The sequence below is a fragment of the Elgaria multicarinata genome, chromosome 20 (assembly GCF_023053635.1).
Source record: "Elgaria multicarinata webbii isolate HBS135686 ecotype San Diego chromosome 20, rElgMul1.1.pri, whole genome shotgun sequence".
Taxonomy (NCBI): Eukaryota; Metazoa; Chordata; class Lepidosauria; order Squamata; family Anguidae; genus Elgaria; species Elgaria multicarinata.
The window spans coordinates 9,047,237-9,067,614 of record NC_086190.1 but is presented as its reverse complement, the minus strand read 5'-3'; the positions used below and the strand labels follow the sequence as shown (position 1 = coordinate 9,067,614).

At 41.3% G+C, this 20,378-nt stretch overlaps 1 protein-coding gene across 1 annotated transcript in view; it reads left to right on the top strand.

Moving 5' to 3' along the window:
- The window catches only part of PRDM16 (PR/SET domain 16), a 379,417-nt gene that overhangs the window by 298,650 nt on the left and 60,389 nt on the right, over nucleotides 1–20,378 (top strand). Inside the window, exon 5 of the mRNA XM_063145447.1 lies at nucleotides 8,876–8,978. Coding sequence (XP_063001517.1) covers nucleotides 8,876–8,978 — 103 coding nt within the window. The remainder of the gene's footprint in view (nucleotides 1–8,875; nucleotides 8,979–20,378) is intronic.

The window sequence follows — 20,378 nt, the reverse complement described above, 5'->3', positions numbered from 1 at the left end:
AGGTGACATTCATTTGCGAAAACAACAAAGAGACCCCACATACCTTAAAAGACTCACACATTGAACATGTGCTCTCATAGCGAAGAGCCTACCTTGTTCTTCAGATGCATAAAGTAGACAGTCTGTTTAATCCACAAATTACTCTTACAGCACAAATGTATAGATCTTTACTTGAAGATACATCTCACTGAATTTACACTCACAGGTAAGTGTGCCAGGACCACATCTGTAAAGTCATGTTTAAAATATTTTTATGATGATAGTATTGAATCAGCAGAAATGAGAGAAACAAGAGAAGCAAATTAATCATGAGCCTCTTTACCAGGCAGTTCAATTATTGTTGTTGTTTTGTAATTGTAATTATTCTAATTCCAGACATTAACAAAGAAGTAAATGGATTGTTTGGTGTTTTGCTTCTGGTCTTTTTCTTCTTTCCCAAAATACTAATAAAGTTTTCAGCCTCTCTGGAAACTCGGGATTTCTGGCTCCCATAACACAAACTTCCTTTTCCTTTGAATTGCAATAGGGTTGCAATTCAACATTCTTGAGGCAGAGAAGCTGAGTTGATAAGAGCAGCGGGTGTGTCTCGGCATGGAGGGGTTTTTTATGTTTTTTTAGGTAATCAAGAGAGGATTAAGTAAGGGAAGGCTTTTGCAAGAGAAGGGAACTCTGAACTGAAAATGCTGTTACAGAGATAGACGCATCCCCTCCACTCCATTCCTGATGTCTGTGATACCTGCCATTTCCCTCTAATTGCATGCAGAATGGTTTTTGTCACCAGCTCTCTTGATTCCGGAATAATCCATAGGGATTCTTTAAATTTAACCTGGTTGTCTCCGCTCAGGGATTTTGCACAGGAAAATCAGGTTAGCATTTTCATTGTTTCATCCCTCTCCCTCATACTCAGGCAATTCTTTTTCTTTTCTTAGTTCCCCACCCCCCACCCCTTTGTCACCTTGTATTTTTCCGAGTGTCGGCATTCTGTGGTCTGTTAACCTTTGATTTGCAATACCAGGTAGAATGGGCTGTGCTGGGAAGGCACTATTAGAAGCATCTTATTTTTGAGCTATCGTTAGACCATGACCTATAGAATTGTGCTCTTAGTTCTGCACACCTGATAAAGCCTTCAGTATCCTCCCACTTCAACCCAGCATCAGACCTCGCCTCTCCTTCAATTCACTTCAGAACTTAAAGAAGTTCTAGAAGCACTCTGCAATGTAGTTTTGAGGTCAGTTGTCCATCAGGTTAGGGGGAGTCCAAAATCTCACTTAATGTGACTAGGCCCTTGGGTACTTATAAAGTAGCTCCCCTGTTTATTGAAGCAACTGACATTCAGAAAGCTGGAAATGAATTATACAGAACTCTCCTTAAGTATCCAAGGTCTTTAGAAGTTGCCCTATCCACTGCAGTCTCCTATAAACTGTTATAGAGGATGTACATTCTTTGTTGCCACTGGTATGAGATGACTGGAATAGAATAGAATAGAATAGAATAGAATAGAATAGAATAGAATAGATGAATAGAATTTCTATTCATATGCTTTGTTGCATTACAAACGACAGTGTTTTCGTTCTAGTTTAACACTTTGGCTTATTTGAGACCTGATGTCCTTCTTTATGTGTCCTCCTAAAAGAAGTTTTTAAGAGATGGTCCTGAAACCACTGCTAGATGAAAAGAAAAATGCAGAGGGTTATATATAAATCAGGAAGGTGATATTGTCTTTGGTATAAACTAATAATGTACAGTACTTAATTATGATCTTGTACTGCATTTTTGAACATTGTTTGGATTTCTTTTTTAATGTAAATGATTCATAAATATTAAATATGTACCTGTTCCATCATTTGTCAGACATATAATTTTAACTGGTAAATGGTGCCCTCTAGTGGATGATATGAGAAGACAAGAATTAAAATTCTTGGAAAATTAAAATGCCTTTAAAAAGAAATGGAAATGCACAAAGCCGCTAACAAAAACCTTTTGAAACCAGCAGTTCGTGAGTCAGCCATATATGTTTATTAAATAATATCTGACAAGCTACTTGGCTAAATGTGAATGAGAAGTGCCAGAATGTATTCACTTTTTTAAAAAAGGTAAATAGAAACAGGGAAGAAACAACCCATGTTTTGTGGCCATGAGGCAAAGGCACTATTGGGATATGGTTCCTTCTGTGTTACATGGGGTGGTATCTATTACACATTGAATATATCATTCTTTCAGGTTTAGCATTTCCTCTGGAGCCATTTAGAGGTACCACCAAATTTTGGCTAATACCAAATTCAAGGCGAATGCAAGCAAAGCTTTTGAGACATCTGTAGGATTTTCAAAGGGCTTTAAAAAAATGGAATTGGAAGAACTTCAGGAGTGAATTTATTTTGTCTCCAAGGAATAATTGTACTGTTTGAAAGATACTACTTGTAGAAGGGAGATACTTGTGTGCAATTGTTACAGAAACTTTATGGCAGGTTCAATTAGGTTCCTATTACAAGTTTATGATTTTTGAATCTATCTATCTGTTGTCTATCTATTATTATTATTATTTATTTATTTATATAGCACCATCAATGTACATGGTGCTGTACATGGTGCTGTACAAATAGATCTAAATCTAGATCTATTTGTGATATCAGTATGCATGACACAAATAAAGGCAGATACCTACCTGCTGTGGAGAGCTTACAATCAAAAGTTTAGACAATGCAGAGCCAACATTTCTCAGAAAAACATTTCTTTCTGAGAAAAATTCTGAAATTGTTTTTATTCCCTAGAAAAGGAAGGCTGTTTGGGAGATTCCCTCCCCCCCCAAAAAAAAAATGCTTTCCACCATTTTTTGCATAGTGGCTGCCATTTTCTACCCTACGTGATGCCCCAGAATAACTCTAGGTCCAAGGTAGTGCGGAGGATTGCCAATGGCATCCAGTTTGCCAACACAGTTGAAGTGACAAAAAAAAAAAGAAACATGGGGAAAAAGGAAGAAATTGCCACTGCTAATGGCAACACCCACCCACCCATCCCCGAGAAACATTTGGAGAACTTCTCCCCATTTGATGAAATGGTCCTCCCAATTTCTCTGTCCACAAATACAGTGGAGAATTTCAAGAGGCCATTTGTGCACAAATCTAGGGCAGGCAAACGGAAGGAAGAGACCTATGGTGTTTACATGTTTTGTTTTCGTTTTTTTGCTTTAAATGCCCCCCTCCTTGAATGTGCCCACCTCCTCACCACTCCCACTGTTGCCACCTGCTGCCTATTCTCTTGTCTCCTCTTCTGGACTCAATCTGCACTAGTTTCCAGAGGGAAAGGCATGTAGAGATTACTACTGCTACTACTAGTTGTTGTTATTATTATTATTATTATTATTATTATTATTATTTATATAGCACCATCAATGTACATGGTGCTGTACAGAGTAAAACAGTAAATAGCAAGACCCTGCCGCATAGGCTTACAATCTAATAAAATCATAGTAAAACAATAAGGAGGGGAAGAGAATGCAAACAGGCACAGGGTAGGGTAAACAGGCACAGGGTAGGGTAAAACTAACAGTATAAAGTCCGCACATCAAGTTTTAAAAGCTTTAGGAAAAAGAAAAGTTTTTAGCTGAGCTTTAAAAGCTGCGATTGAACTTGTAGTTCTCAAATGTTCTGGAAGAGCGTTCCAGGCGTAAGGGGCAGCAGAAGAAAATGGACGAAGCCGAGCAAGGGAAGTAGAGGCCCTTGGGCAGGCGAGAAACTTCTTTTCCTAGCTCCCTTCACTTCTCACTCATTTGGAGAGGGCAAATGAACAGGCAGCAAGGTCAAGGAAAGGGAAGAGCAGGGCCAGGATGCTACAGGGAGTGGAATGAGCCTTTACAGGTCCCCAACAATGCTGCCACCTAATGCTGTTTTTGGGAGAAGGAGGCAAGGAATGTCTCTGAACTAATGTAGTTTCAAGCACTTAATTTTAGTGTTTAAGGGTTGTTGTTTTTTAAAATGTAATTCTATTTATCTGCAAGAAATCCTGAAATGATTTTTTTAAAAAAAAAACCTAAACATTTATCAGCTTGATTGTCACATCTCTTGCTATCTTTACCACATCACACTAAAGGTACCACCAAATTTTGGCTAATAACAAATTCAAGGTGAATGCAAGCAAAGCTTTTGAGACATCTGTAGGATTTTCAAAGGGCTTTCAAAAAATGGAATTAGGAAGAACTTCAGGACTGAATTTATTTTGCCTCCAAGGAATAATTGTACGGTTTGAAAGATACTACTTGTAGAAGGAAGACACTGAAGGCCTTGCTAGACCTACTTTGAATCCGATTGGGAGGAGGGGCCAACCGGAAAGTAGTGTGGGCTGTCGTCCCAGTCTAAATGTCAAACGCGACGGGCTGCAGGAAAGCCCCATCGTGTCTGCCATTTTTTAATTTTCTAAAGGGCCGGGTGCGCAGGAGCGCACCATTGATTAAGGAAGGCTTTTTAAAAAAAGGGTTCCCCACTCCCCCCTGCCCCGATTTCCCCACCCTGGCCACAATCCCCCCACCCGTGATCTCCGATCCCTCCCATCCCCCCTGGCTCCATTTTCCCCCATCCACCTCGCTCCGTTTCCCCCCCACCCCATCTCCCCACCCTGCCCTGATGGCTGCAGCACTCCTGTGGAACACTGTGCGCCGTCCGCCGCTTTTCCAGGCTACTCGTGAGTAACTGCAGTAGCCATGGAAAGCAGCAGAACGGGCTACACCTCCGTGGTCTCAGGGTCAGCCCAAGACTGCGGGAAATACCAGGTCACAACCGGTGCCGGTTATCCTGGGCCAAGGGAGGGTTATCCTTGCCTGAGCCCGGGATCCCCTGTGTGTCATATGGATGCACAGGGGCTACCCTGTCATCTAGCAAGACCCTTAGTTTTTGTAGGATCTTTAGCAAATGTTTCTGTTAAGAAGGAGGCTCATAAGTATTGGAAGACAAATGAAGCAACTGCCATTTGGCATAGTAGCCAAGCTTTAAAATATAATCTCTTAGCATGTAACAGTTTCTTTCCATGGATATTTTTCACCTCTCCATGTGCTGGTCTTGTGTACTTGGGACACTTATCCCCATGGTGGATATTTCATAATGCAAGTCAGAACAGTTTTTTTATTATTATTATTATAAACCATTGGCTTAATTGTTGCTCAGATTCCCCATTCAAAGACCGGGATGTCTGTTTAACACAGTGCACACTGGAATCATTGCTCTTCATTGTTGCACAGCTGGCTTAGTTAAGTATGACGTTTGAACATCAAGTTATTGGGTTGTTTTTGCAAATCCAGTGGTAACGTTCTCAGTCTGGCTGTTTGTTCAGGATACTGATCTGCAACAGGTGTGTGTGTGTATCAAGAGTGGTAAAATATGGATTTTGTTTGTTTGTTTATTACATTTCTATACTGCATATCAACCAAAGTTCTCTGGGCAGTTCACAAAACAAAACTTAAAACCATAAAATTCAATAGCATAGTCAAACATAATATAAAAATCATGCATTTAAAACAGAGTAAAACTAAAGTGGGAACCCAGATAAAAATCAGCATCGGTGCAAAAATCCAAACATGCACAAAAATCTTTTTTAAAGAAATAATGAAGGGCTATTTATTTATTTATTTATTACATTTCTAAACCGCCCAATAGCCGGAGCTCTCTGGGCGGTTCACAAAAATTAAAACCATTCAAAGTATAAAACAACAGTATAAAACCATAATATAAAATACAATATAAAAGCTCAACCAGATAAAAACAGCAGCAATGCAAAATTACAAATTTAAAACACCATGTTATTTAAAATTTATGGATGATATTCTGCAGGTGACAGACTTGACCTTGGGGGAGCTAGGGGTGGCGACAGCCGACAGAAAGCTCTGGCGTGGGCTGGTCCATGAAGTCACGAAGAGTCGGAAACGACTGAACGAATAAACAACAAATTTAAAATTTATAGATTGTTAAAATGTTGGGAGAATAAAAAGGTCTTCACCTGGCGTCTAAAAGCATATAATGTAGGTGCCAAGCGAACCTCCTTAGGGAGCTCATTCCACAGCCGGGGTGCCACAGCAGAGAAGGCCCTCCTCCTCTGAAGAAGCCTGAGGAAATAACATGGAACCTAAAAGAGCACAATGTAGGCACCAGGCGAATGTCTCTGGCAAGGGCATTCAACAACCTGGTTGCCACCACTGAAAGGGCCCTCTCCTTAGTTGCCACCCACCTCATCTGAGTCGGCAGAGGCACCCAGAAAAAGGCCCCTGTGAATGATCTTAGGTTCTGGGCAGGTGTATATGCAAGGAGATGATTCTTCAGATAACCTGGGGCCAAGCTGTTTAGGGATTTGTAGGAGTTTGAATTGAGCCAGGAAGTGGGCTGGCACCCAGTGGAAATCATAAAGCACTGGCATAATATGATCATATCAGCCAGTCCCCATTCATGAACTCACTGCCATAGTTTGGACTGTTTTCAAAGGCAGACCCACATATTATGCATTGCAGTAATCCAGATGAGAGGTTACCAGAGCATGGATAACTGTAGCTAGGCTATATCTGTCCAGATAGGAAAGCAGGTGGTATATCAGCCTAAGCTGATAAAAGGTAATCCATGCCACTGAGGCCACCTGTGCCTTCACTGACGATGCTGGATATAAGAGCACCCCCAAACTACAAATCTACTCCTTTAGGGGGGAGTTCAACCCCCCTCCAAAACAGATTGAATATTGGTCATCCAAACAGAGGAACTACCCACTTACAGTACCTTCATCTTAGATTGAGTCTTAGTTTATTGGCTGTCATCCAATCCATTACTGCACCCACTCAGGACACCACTGCCTCACCTGGGTTCGATGACAAGGAGAGATAGAGCTGGGTGTCATTTGCATATTGGTGACATCTCAGTTCATAACTCTGGATAACCTCCCTCAGTGGTTTAATGTAGATGTTGAACAGCATGAGGAATAAAATAGAGCACTGTGGCATCCCATGGAATAACTGCAAGGAGACAGAGCAATGATCCCCCAGCACCATCTTCTGGAATTGGCCATCGAAGCAGTACCTCCAACACCCAGCTCAGATAGCCTATCCAGGAGGATACAATGGTTTGTGGTATTGAAAGCTCCAGAGAGGTTCAAGAGGATCGAGAGGGTCACATTCCCCCTGTCTCTCTCTTGGCAAAGATCATCCCACAGGGCAACCAATGCAATTTCCATTCCCAAAGCAAACCTGAAACCCGATTGAATTGGACCTAGTAATCAGTGTCATTCAAGAGTGCTTGGAGTTTGCTGGCATCCACCTGCTAAAGCACCTTGCCCAGGAAGGGGATGTCAGCAAGCAGCCTATAGTTGTTATCACCTTTTAGTTTTTTTTCAGGAGCAAACCAGTTTCAAAGTTACATGGAGCTCCACTGTGGCTCATTTTATGATTGAGGTATTTCCAAACCTATAGATCACTATTGGATATGCAGAGCTCAGCTTGAAGCTAATGCTGATGAGAGTTCTTGATGGGAGTGTCGTATGCTCATCAGAGACATTCCTGCATCCCTAGATTAGATCTAATAAGTCTACAAGTAAATACAGAAGAAGTTAGGGAAAAATTCAAGAGAGCACTAGAGGAATGATCAAGAATCTAGAAGACAAATGCATACATGAAGGGAGTCTTTCACATTAACTTCAACTTCAGTGAAAGCTCCATAGTGCAATGTGTGGGACATTTTCCATTATTATTATTATTATTATTATTATTATTATTATTATTATTATTTATATAGCACCATCAATGTACATGGTGCTGTACAGAGTAAAACAGTAAATAGCAAGACCCTGCCGCATAGGCTTACATTCTAATAAAATCATAATAAAACAATAAGGAGGGGAAGAGAATGCAAACAGGCACAGGGTAGGGTAAACAGGCACTGGGTAGGGTGAACTAACAGTATAAAGTCAGAACAAAATCAAGTTTCCAATCCTAAAGTGAACAAGTTGTGCAGAGCTTTGGCTCACAACACTTATTTGGGTGTGTGAAACCACCTTTCTTGGAGTGTTTTCAAGGAAAAATTGAGTACAAATCAGTCCATGGTATTTTAAGTACTGAATAGTTTGCCTTAGAACAAGCAATTTGGAATGGAATAGAGGATGCCTCAATGAATCATGATCTCCATGTGTGTGCATGTGTGAAACTTCCACAAGGCCAATCACCAATACACACACATCATGTCAATGCAAGTTGTGTGCTTAGGGATGTCAGAAAAATCCACAACTGAACCAAATAAGTTTGGATTTTTATGCATCTAACCTGTGGATTCCCCAGTGGACAGACTTTTCCCCTGTCCAGTTGATTCCATGAACTTGTGGAATATTTTTCTAATCTTTGGAAATTTTGTGCAAATTTCATCATAGACAAGTGCACACACACACACACACCCTGGCAAGAAACACCCATTTTCCCCATAGGCTAAAGAGTGGAAATGTGCTTTTGGGGGGAAATGTCCACATGGGTAAATTTGCGTAAATTCGCTTTTGCCCAAATTTGGACACTAAAAAAAAAATCCAATTCCATCACTAAAGAAGCTTGACAATCCACAAAACACAGACAGAAGAGATTTCATATAATCCGTATATCCCTATTTGTCTTGCAACCATATCAAAAGTGATCTTTGTGAATTTGCTAAAAAGTTGAGGTTTGAGCTCGATGTAATTGTTTTTAGTCCACGAAAATCTGGCAAATGTGTTGTAGAAATTACAGTCGGGTAAAAGCTGACTTTGGGCATTATCAAACTGATCAAGCAAAAACTCTCTTTGCCCATTTTTTTTCAGATGACTCAGTGAGACACAAGTGGCTGTGCAGATTTAATTTTTTCCTTCTCTTTCTTTTTGTGTCGTAAATGTCTAGATTTATTATAAAGTTATTAAAGAAATAGAGCCTGGAGAAGAGCTGCTGGTGTATATGAAAGAAGGCACTTATTCTGCTGGGAACCTGCCACCCAGCTTGGAAGGTGAGACCAATCCCCCCTTCCATTCCTTTGAAGACATAAGCCTCCTTCCCCACCCCAGACACATGTCATGAACTGTATATATAATTTATTCTGTCCAATTATATGAATGCAACATATTGTCGTCAGAACTGGCTCCTGTGTTTAGGAAGTAAGCTTCAGCATGTTCCTTATTCTCTGGTTAATAAAACGGAATGTCTTTGGGATCCAAAACTGATTTTGTGTGTGCTATAATAGTTTCATCTGGAGTGCATGGAATCAATGCCTGATCATGCACTGTTACTGATTATGCCACAACAATAAAAGGATTTGTGTGCGCTATCAGCTTTTCAGTAGATATGATGCACATAGCAGAGGAGGGGGAAAGTGAGGAATTTCAGGCATCCACTGCCAACGAGTCTTAGGGCAATCCTATGCATCTCAACTCCCAGCGTTCACTTTTTCTCTCTAAGCATGCATAAAATTGTACCTTCAGGGAATTAAGGCAAGAAGGCAATTAAATGGCAATTAAGCCCCAAACTTTTCATTGCAAGTGTTATCTTATTCTCTGAAGACTAGTTTACTCGTCCCTTCTGACCCTTCTGACCACAGTGTCCACACAACCTCTTTACAGCTCAAAGGTGCAATTAGATCTCATGGTAGAGTCCTTGATTGTACCACTTCAGAATGTGGGTGTGGGGTGGGAAATCGTGTTTGAAATTCTCTGCCACAAGACAAAAAAAACTATGACGTGGTATTATGTTATGGGCAGCTCTGATAAGAACAGCTATGGACAGTGGTACTCTGTATGTGGCAAGTAGTATAAATGGTTGCAAGAGAAGAATGACCGTACAGTGGACCGAAAGCCTAATCCACACTAAGCAGGATATAGCACTATGAAAGCGATATGAAAGCTTTATATAAGAGGCAGGAGCCACACTACTGCTTTATAGCGGTATTGAAGCGCACTGACAACTGTTGGGGCCCACTGACACATACCATATACTGGTTTCATACCGCTTTCTTGCTTGGTGTAGATCTGGCCTAAGTGTGCTAGATAGCCCCAGCTTTGCCATGAAACTATCTGAAGAAATCTAATAGGCATGGCTTCTAATTTCCATTTCTTTGAGACAGAAGTGTAAATCCATGTGATACATGTGAAATTGCCCAGATTGAACAGCAGGTATATGGTAGGGCGACCATATTTTGGAAACCAAACAGGAGGACAACATGGCCGCCCCAATATGTCCAGCCCCCAAGGGGTGTGCCCACCCAAACATGGCCTTGGTCACATGTCTAATTTCACAGCACGCAAGACAAAGCTGTTCTACATAACATCTTAATGTTAAAATCACTGGAATAAAGAACAAGTGAGACATTCAATGTATCTGAAATAAACTTCACTCATTCCTGTTTTTGTAGCTTTTGCTGTACTTTGAAGCTTTTGCTATACTCTATGTGATACAGGCTCCCTTCCCTCACATATCTTTTCTGACTGCAAATCCTTCACTGGATGACCATAGTCTCAACTTTCCTAACATTTAACACTCTTTCCCCATCACCTTTCTCATATCCATACTCACACATTCAGCATACTGCTACCACTGAACAAATGAAGCAGTTGACAAGTACAGAAAAATCTAGTACAACAAACAAGCAAACAAGCATACTATTACCCTGCAAACATTAGCCATGGAACAAAATGGACTGAAGGCTAGCACCTCTTAGCTTGTTTCAACTTCAACCAGACATAACAGTCAAAAACAACAAAGACAAATACACCTACCTCATTGACATAGCAAAACCTAATGACAGAAATGTTGCAGAAAAGGAAGAGGAAAAGAGAGAGAAATATACACCACTAGCTATAGAAGTTAAAGACCTATGGCAACAGGGAAAAGTTACAGTTATTCCATTAGTCACATCCGTCACCAGCATTATATCAATTATTATTATTATTTTTTAAAGAAAACCTTCGGAATTCAGGCCTACAAAAATACATGCACACCAACATCCAGAAAGTAGTCATACTTAAAACATGTTCAATAGTCAGAAAATGTCTGAATCAGTAAAAGACAGCATGACTTGGCAAAGCCCATCATGTCCATCTAGAAAAACCACCATGAGCAAGAAAAGAGAGATTGATGATGATGATGATGATGATGATGATGGCAACCCTGTTAATTTTTAAAAAAGATTTTTAAGGGTGGACAATTATCAGCATTATTATTTTTTACAAAACGTACGTCATGCCAATTCTATCAAACAAATTGGAGAGGAAGGTCTATGGGTCAAAATGCATCATTTAATAGAAATATTAAATAATCGTGCCGGCCAAGGAGAAGGGCAGATCAGCGCTGGGGGCAGGGACTGGAGGACATGTTCCTGGAAGTATCGTGCCAGAAAAGGGGGGGGGGGAGGAAGCTCCATTCTAGAGCAGGGTTGGGGGCTCATTTGTGGGGAGGGTTGTGTCAAATTGATTTGATGCAGGCCATGAGTGCTGGAAGCTGTGACAGGTTTGGGAGTGGGTCGGGAGAGATGCTGTGTTGATCAGCGCTCTGTCAGCTGCCATTTCGTGTGCTCTGGGGGCTTCTAATGTTATACAGGAAGAGAAGGGAAACCCCGTGGGGGAGTGAAAAAACAAGCTGAAGGCAGGGGCGGAACCAAGGATAATCTTGCAAGTTGTTATTTTTTATAGAAAAGGATTTAATAAAAGCAGCTAACGCGTTTCGGATGGAAAACGTCCTTCCTCAGGGCTATCTGAAAACAAAAACATCTTTTGTAACAAAATATTAACAATAGAAAAAAGATTAAATAATACACTTTCCAAGCAGGTGTGTCTTGAAATACATATTATCATGGTCAAAAACAGTTTCAAAACGATAATTAAAAGGAGACATACATATTTAAAAACAAAAAGTTACCCTAATGTTACCCTATTGGCCATGCTGTCATGACTCCTGTAGTTGAGGCATTCTCAGATTTTGGGCTTTTCAGCTGAACTGTGTGTTCAGAACTGAAGTCTGGTACAGTCTTTTCTGGACTGTAGCAATTCAAACTAGAGGTCTGTTGATAGTTAGGGGGGAAATGTAGCAGAGAAGGTGAATAAAGATGGAGGAGCTTCATTTTGGATTATCTGTTTCCATCTTAAAGATTTCATTTTTTAATTCCAAAATGACACATTTCTGAATCTACTCAGGAAGAAAACCAAACACCCCAATCTTGCTTTGAACAATGCTCCATTTTGCCATTCTATGGAATTTATCTTCCTCTTAATAGTGTATCAAGAAGCAAGCAGTTGCTAACTAATTGCTTTCCAAATGTAATAGCCTATCATCATCATCAAACATTTTACTTTTTCACACTTTTTCTTTCTGTTCTTTTTTATTATTCCCTTTGCTTTCAACAAGGCTTTCACTCCTTATTTTTCTTTGGAACTCTGAATTGCCTGAGAAAGGAAATGTTTCAATGTTACACACAAAGATAATTATCTTTTTCTTTTTTTAATCTTTCTTCCAAACCACAGCCAAATGTAGCAGACCCCCTTATCACTGCAGGAATTTTGAGCAGGGCTCTTGAATTCCTTTCAGATATGCTTCTGATAGATTAGCATGTAGATGCTACATAATTGTGTTCCCCTTGGTCTCTTTGAAAGCTATTATGGATTGGTGTGTTTTTTGGGAGGGAGGAGGGCTACTGATGGAACGTAAGAAACACAACGTAATATAACACAAGCTTGACAGAGAGGACTGGTAGAGAAGAATTGCTGTGAGATTATCAGCCTTAATGCCATGAGCCCTAAACCAAAACCAATAGTGTGCTATTCCATCTCCATGGGTGGGTTGGGATATACTTTGTTTGGGGTTTGACGGCAGTGCTGGAGTTGCCATAGCCAGGGCCTTGCAATCCCCTCACCCTGCTTTTTTAAAAAGTGTTTCATTCCCCACAATGCCCCCTGGCACATCCATCAGTCTGAGAGCTATGTGAGAGATTAAAATGGTGGCTAAACCAGCACTTCTAAAAGTGCAGCTGCCTTCCACCACCACCAAGGTATGCCAGTAGAGGATGAGACAAACGAAGAATGCTTTCCTCAGCCCACCCTTAACCGGCTTACAAACCTGGTGTAAGCCCTCGAGCGGGGCAGGGAGAGTCATGGGAATGTGCTACCTTCTGGGGTTGCTTCTAGTTTCAGCTTCAGATTTTGGAGAGGGATGCCCATTGGTGCTGACCTTTCAAAACAGGACTGGTCGCATCCCCCAAAATTCCTTCCTTGGGTTTCCCACTTCTGCAATGGTTTTATGGTCTCTGCTTTGCGGCTGCTTCATATAGAACTGGAAGACAGGATAAAAAGAATTGTTACACTGTACAAACTGATAAAGTGTCTAGCTCTCAGCGTTAGCAACTTAGTCGTCTTCATAGAATCATAGAATAGAAAAGCAGGAAGGGACCTACAAGGCCATCGAGTCCAACTCCCTGCTCAGTGCAGGAATCCACCTTTAAGCATACCTGCCTCTTGAATGCCTCTAGTGTGGGAGAACCCACAACCTCCCTAGGTAAATGGTTCCATTGGTGAACTGCTCTAACAGGAAGTTTTCCCTGATGTCCAGCTGGAATCTGGCTTGAGCCTATTATTCCATGTCCTGCACTATGGGATGATCGAGAAGAGATCCTGGCCCTCCTCTGTGTCACAGCCTTTCAGGTATTTGAAGAGTGCTATCATGTCTCCCCTCAATCTTCTCTTCTCCAGGCTAAACATGCCCAGTTCTTTCACTCTCTCTTCATAGAGCTTTGTTTCCAGACCCCTGATCATCCTGGTTGCCCTCCTCTGAACACGCTCCAGCTTGTCTGCGTCCTTCTCCAAGTGTGGTGCCCAGAACTGGACTCAGTACTCAAGACGAGGCCTAACCAGTGCCGACTAGAGGGGAACCAGTACCTCACTCGAGTTGGAAGCTATACTTCCATTAATGCATCCTAAAATAGCATTTGCTTTTTTTGCAGCCACATCACACTGTTGGCTCATATTCAGCTTGTGATCTACAACAATTCCAAGATCCTTCTCGTTTGTAGTATTGCTGAGCCAAGTATCCCCTATCTTGTAACTGTGCATTTGGTTTCTTTTTCCTAGGTGTAGAACTTGGCATTTATCCCTATTAAATTTCATTCTGTTGTTTTCAGCCCAGTTCTCCAGCCTATCAAGATCACTTTGAAGTTTGTTTCTGTCTGCCAGGATATTAGTTATCCCACTGCCAATTTGATAAGCATTCCCTGCACCTCTTCATCCAAATAGTGAAGAGCACTGGGCCCAGGACTGAGCCCTGTGGTACCCTACTCATTACCTCCCCCCAGTTTGAGAAGGTACTGTTGATAAGCACTCCTTGAGTCCAATTCTGTAGCCAACCGTGGATTCAGCTAATAATTGTTCCAACTAGCCCACTTTTAGCTAGTTTGTTAATCAGAATGTCATGTGGCACTTTGTCAAAAGTTTTGCTGAAGTCAAGATATATTATGTCCAGAGCATTCCCACAGTCCACAAGGGAGGTTATCCAATCAAAGAATGAGATCAGATTAGTCTGACAGGGTTTGTTCTTGACAAATCCATGCTGGCTTCTAGTAATCGCTGCATTATTTTCAAGGTGCTTAAAGAGTGACTTCTTTATAATCTGCTCCAAAAAATTCCCAGGGATTGATGTCAGACTGACTGGTCTGTACTTCCCAGGTTCCTCCTTTTTGCCCTTTTTGAAGATAGGGACAACATTAGCCCTCCTCCAGTTGTCCGGCACCTCACCCATCTTCCATGATTTTGCAAAGATAGAAGAAGTGGTTCTGAGAGTTCTTCTGCCAGCTCCTTCATTACTCTAGGATGCAGTTCATCAGGCCCTGGAGATTTGAACTCGTTCAAAGAAATGAGGTGTGCCTTGACCATTTGTTTATCAATCTCAAACTGAAGTCCTGCCCCTTCAGCTTGTACTTCACTTTTCCTAGTGTGGTCGTAGACCTGATTTTGGGAGTAGACTGAGCCAAAGTAGGAATAGAGCACTTCTACCTTTTCTTTGTCATCTGTTATCAATTTGCCATCCTCATTAAGCAGTTGAACCACCATTTCTTTCCTCTGTCTTTTCCTATTCATATATCTGAAGAAAGCCTTTTTATTGCTTTTAGCATCCTTTGCTAGTCTCAGCTCATTCTCAGCTTTAGCCTTCCTGACTCCATTTTGGCACTTCTGTGCTACGTGTCTGTACTCTTCTCTTGTACCCAGGCCTTCCTTCCACTTCCTATATGTATCCTTTTTTGGTTTTGGGTCATCTTTAAGCTTTTTGTGGAACCACATTGGTTTCTTCTGTTGTCTTCTATCTTTTTTACTTTTTGGAATTGTTTGCCATTGTGCCTTTAAAATTTCCTTTTTTAAAAAAAAACTCAATTTCTCACTTGCCATGGGACTTTACTTATCATAGTCCTGAGTTTATTAAAATCAGCTTTTCTAAAATCCAGAGTATGTGTATGCTTCCTTTAAAAAAAAATCAAGTATGTCATGGTCACTATCCCCTAAAGTTCCCATAATTGCAACTTTATCCACTAAGTCATCCCTATTGGTCAATATCAAGTCAAGGATAGCCGATCCTCTAGTTCCTTTCTCCACTTTCTCTAGGAGAAATTTATCACCCACATCTGTCAGGAATTTCTTGGAAAGGCCGCTTTGGGCAGTATTTGTCTCCCAACAGATATTGGAGTAATTGAAGTCCCCCATCACTTCTACATCAAAAGTTTCATCCTCATCTTCTCCTTGATTGGTTGGTTGGTCGGTAGTAGACTCCGACTATCATGTTCCTTTTATTCCTTTCTCCATTTAATTTAATCCAGATGCTCTCGATGGGGCTTCCAGGTTCATCCTTCTGTATTTCTGGGCAGGGGTAAGTATTTTTAACATATAGTGCAATTCCGCGTCCCTTTGTATATCTTCTGTTCTTTTTGAACAAGTTATATCCTTCAATTGCTACGTTCCAGTCGTGGGAGTTGTCCCACCAAGTTTAAGTTATACCTATCAAGTTGTATTTGCCTTCAAATATTAAGAGTTCAAATTTGTTCTGTTTGTTTCCCATATTCTGGGCATTAGTATATAGACATCGAACACCATGTGCTTTGTAGTCTGGCTTCATTCCTACGTTGTTGTGAAGTTGCCACCATCAGAAGCTATTCCAAACACACACACATACATACATACACACACACACACCTGAAGGAAATCTCAGAGATATTATTTTCAGAGCCCTGAAGTTTCTCCAGCTCTGTTCAACTATCCAAAGCAATTTCTGACCCTGCTTTTAAAAATACCATATTGTACTCTGAAATCGCCGTATCTTTGTATACCTCTTCCAATCCTCCAGTGATTTAAGAGGTTATGTATTTCATGTGCTCTTCTTTTGATGTTCCAGGGTCCTTGCAGGACCTTTCATATCATGAAAAAAACTTCAATATCACTGTCTCTTGTGAACCTGAAAAGGTGTCTGGCATCCACTAATTCTATTATAGGGTACCTGGAGGTTTACTCTGGGAAGTTCAATTTGCAGTTCAAGCATCTTTTCCTTGCTCTCGCTCTCTCTCTCTCTCTCTCTCTCTCTCTCTCTCTCCTCTCCTCTCCTCTCCTCTCCCTTGCTCTGGCTTCTTCCCTTTCACATTCATCACTGGATTCCACAGCAGAGATGATCCTCCTCTGCTTCTGAAATTTGGACCACAATAGATCTATTCTCACTTCCTTCTTTGCTATTTCCTAGTCCTGACAAAAATCAACAGAAAGAAGAAGAAACTTCCTGTGTGTGTATTTGCACTTCCAATTTCAGAACCAGTTTTTGGTATTTGCTTAAAACAGTTTTCTCATTTGGAATTTCTCCAAAACTCTTCCAAACTGTTAAGGGTGTGGGGTTGACTTCTCCCTAATGGGAGACTGCTTCTTTTTACAGATTCCCCTCCAAAAATTTGTTGATAGGCTGCTACTCGTCAGGGTGAAGCTCCTGATACAGTTTAGTCCGTTCAGCTACATGGGGAGTTTTGGAACTTCTGTCAAGAACCCTTCTCTTCAGCCTAGGAATTACTAGGAATTACTAATTCAGCTCTAGGAATTACTAACTAGAAAGGTGTTTTGTATTTCCTTGACCAAAGCCCAGAAACCCTTTTTTAAAGCTCAAGAACACAAATGGTAGTTTTGTAACTGTGCAGTCCTTCACATAGGGAAGAGATTTTAGTGAAATATTCACTTTTCAAACATGCCCAAATATTCAAAAGCAGCTTATTTTGGGAAAGAATGAAAAGGGAAAAGGGAAGGGAAGGCTACCATCACACACGCAGAATTTCAAATAAATTAAATAAAGTGAAACAAAGTTATATAGTTACAAGTTACCTACTTCAATAGAATCTTGGGTTCCAGAGCATATGCAGAGTTCATCACAGTGTGGATGGCCTGAGAGAGAACATCTTGGCCTCTGATTAGATGGTATTGAAGGCTCAAGAGGAGTGAGCAAACTCGTACTTTTATGGGAATCTGAGTTCAATAAAAGCTGGCCCCTTTGCAGAAAATGATTGCTGTTGTCTAATTACATGATGTCCTCTATTTCTGATGTCAGTAGTCTAGCCAGCAAATGAGAAAATTAGTGGCATGACCCACATTCTTAACTTTAAACTTGCATCTCAAAGAATGAGTCAGTTTGCACCAGTTAGCCCATTATATATAAAAAAGAGATATTTGGATGTATGTTGGAGAACATGAAGGTGATATAAGTCTGTTCAGGTGCCCCTGCGTGGTGGTGCCAGATGGTCTAGGGCACTGGTGGGCAACCTTGGACTGTGGGCCTAATCTGTCCTATGGAGGTAATCAAGTTTGTGGAAGTTTGAGTTCAATCCATGGGCTTCTCTCTTTCCCCAAGCGCCACCCCCAGGCTCCTGACATTTTGGGAGAAGGCAAGGTGAGGAATTCCATTGTTATCCCCAATCCAGAACTTTCCTGCATATGTGCCTTCTCTATTGGGTCATCTCCAATGGGAAAAGCCCCACTCACAGAGAAACCCAGGTCCCCACTGATGCACTGGGTGGATGACCCACCCAGTGAGCCAGCCAGGGAACAGATTATATCAGGGGACATAGCCATGCCCCCTTGATGTTGTTTACCCCATGGAGGACTGAATGGTGGGGTCATCTTGCTCCCCACTAGATTTTACTTGCCTACGGCTGCTCTAGGGAATACTGTTGAGCTACATCAGAAGTAGGGATTTGTCATAGTCCCATTGAACTCAGTGGGGCTCAGACATGCATAGAATTGCACAGTTAGTCTCTGATTCCTTCTCCCTTTAAATGTATTTTAAAGCCTTTCGGATGCCTTTTAAACTTTTGGGTCTGCTTTTGAGTTAAGCATCTTTCAGGTTTTGCAAGACATTCTTATTTCACCAAAAAAAACTGACAAGTTGAAAAACTGACAAGTCATTTTAGTGGGAATGAATCAGTGTTATTTTGAATCAGCCCTAGTTAGTTCTGAACTTTGTGTTCTCACACACCTTTACCAAGAGAAAAAAGTCAACTGTTACAGGCTTTAAATTAGCAGTAAAATGTTAGAGGAAAGTATAATTTTAACTACAAAATAAGTTTCTGAAATTGAGAGGATAAATGCTGGGGAATTATGGGGAGGTGGCTACAGTAAAAGAAAAACACAGTGGGAATTGAAAATTCTGTTTCTAGCATATTGTTGGGAGGAAGAAATTCCACTGCACCCCAACGCCACTCCCAGAAGTTGTTCTGTTGGAAAATGTACAGCACTAAACTGATTGTTTAGCTTGGCACTCCAGTCAGGATGCTGTCTTGTAAATGTAATAATAGCTGCCCTCCTTTTAATTTGTTTGACCTTGAATACAGTAATTTATTACTTTCACCCTCTGCCTTCATATTAAGCTCTTAGTACCTAGGTCAACCCAAAGATGGATGGATCAGTCTGTTTTGGTCCATGTCAGTTTGCATTTCCATTATAAGTCTGTTCTATCCAGTCTCTGCAAAAATTTATGAGATATAGATATAGATATATATCACATTAAAGTTCACCCTTTCATACAGAATTTTCCCTAATCTTTGAATTTTGTATGCAACTTTCCCTAACGTAGGCATTTTTGTATGCAATTGTTGTGCCAAGAACTGCATCATAAAATTTAGAGAAGTATGCATCTTCATCATCATTTATTTGTATCCGCTTTTTCCCTCCTAAAGGAAGCCCAAAACAGCTAAGAACATCATCATAAAGAAATAAATGCAAAAGGTTAAAAAAAAATACCAGTATGAAAATATCAAATAAAATATTAATCTAAAATACTAAAACCCAATGGGGTCATCCCATGAAGTGGATTAGTGGGAGATCCAGGACAGATAAAAGGAAGTACCTCTTCACACAGCACATAATTAAACTGCTACAAGATGTTGTTATTAATTTGGATTGCTTTAAAAGGGGTTTAAATGAATTCCCAGAGGAGAAGCTGTCAATGGCTGCTGGTCCTGATAGCTATGGTCTCAGAGGCAGGCAGCCTATGGCCACAGCTAGACCTAAGGTTTATCCCTGGATCATCCAGGGGTCAAACCTGTTCACCTAGGTGACACACAGGGGATCCAGTGCTCAGGCAGGGGCGAACCCTGGATGATCCCAGGATAAACCTTAGGTCTAGCTGTGGCCTATGTATACCAGTCAGCAGCTGCACTCCTTGACCCGCATGGGAGGCCTGCCTTTGGGACCCTCAGGCTGAACTGGAGGCAGAGCTCACTCGGCTGGGTCCGCCTGTTTGGCCCCTCCCCATCTTTGCGCCGATTGCCTCAGCAGTCCCCTGCTGTTGCTGGGGCTGTGCAGCCACTCTTTACAGCCTTCCTCTCTTCGCTGCTGGCCTGTTTGCTCCCACAATTCGTACTGAGAAACTAGAAGAAGGTATTGGCATGCTTGGGGAACATCAGAATTTCCAGAAATAAAAAGATACTTAGCGGGGGAAATCTTAAGGCAAACTAGGGTGACCAACTGTCAGGATTTCCCCGGATTTGTTCTGGTTTTTGTTCTTTCCATGGTGTCAGGGGGGATTTTCTAGAATTTTCAATAATGTCAGGAATGACACACCTTCCCCTTTAAGGCTGCCATTAGCATGGCAGGAGGGAGTGACATGCTTTCTTGAGGCACGTCATTCCCCCACCCCGAGCTCCAATTGAGGTCTTAAAGAGGAAAGTGGGTCATTCGTGGACATTATAGAAAAGGCCCCAATTGGAGTGGATGGTGGTGGTGCAGAATGAAATCCTTTCCCTTCCTCCACTCCAATCGGGTTCTTTAAGGGGGCGGGGGAATAACGTACTTTCTGCAGGACTCAGAAAGCTGCTTCCCCCTACACACACACTAGGTGTCCTCTTTTTTGGTTTCCCAAA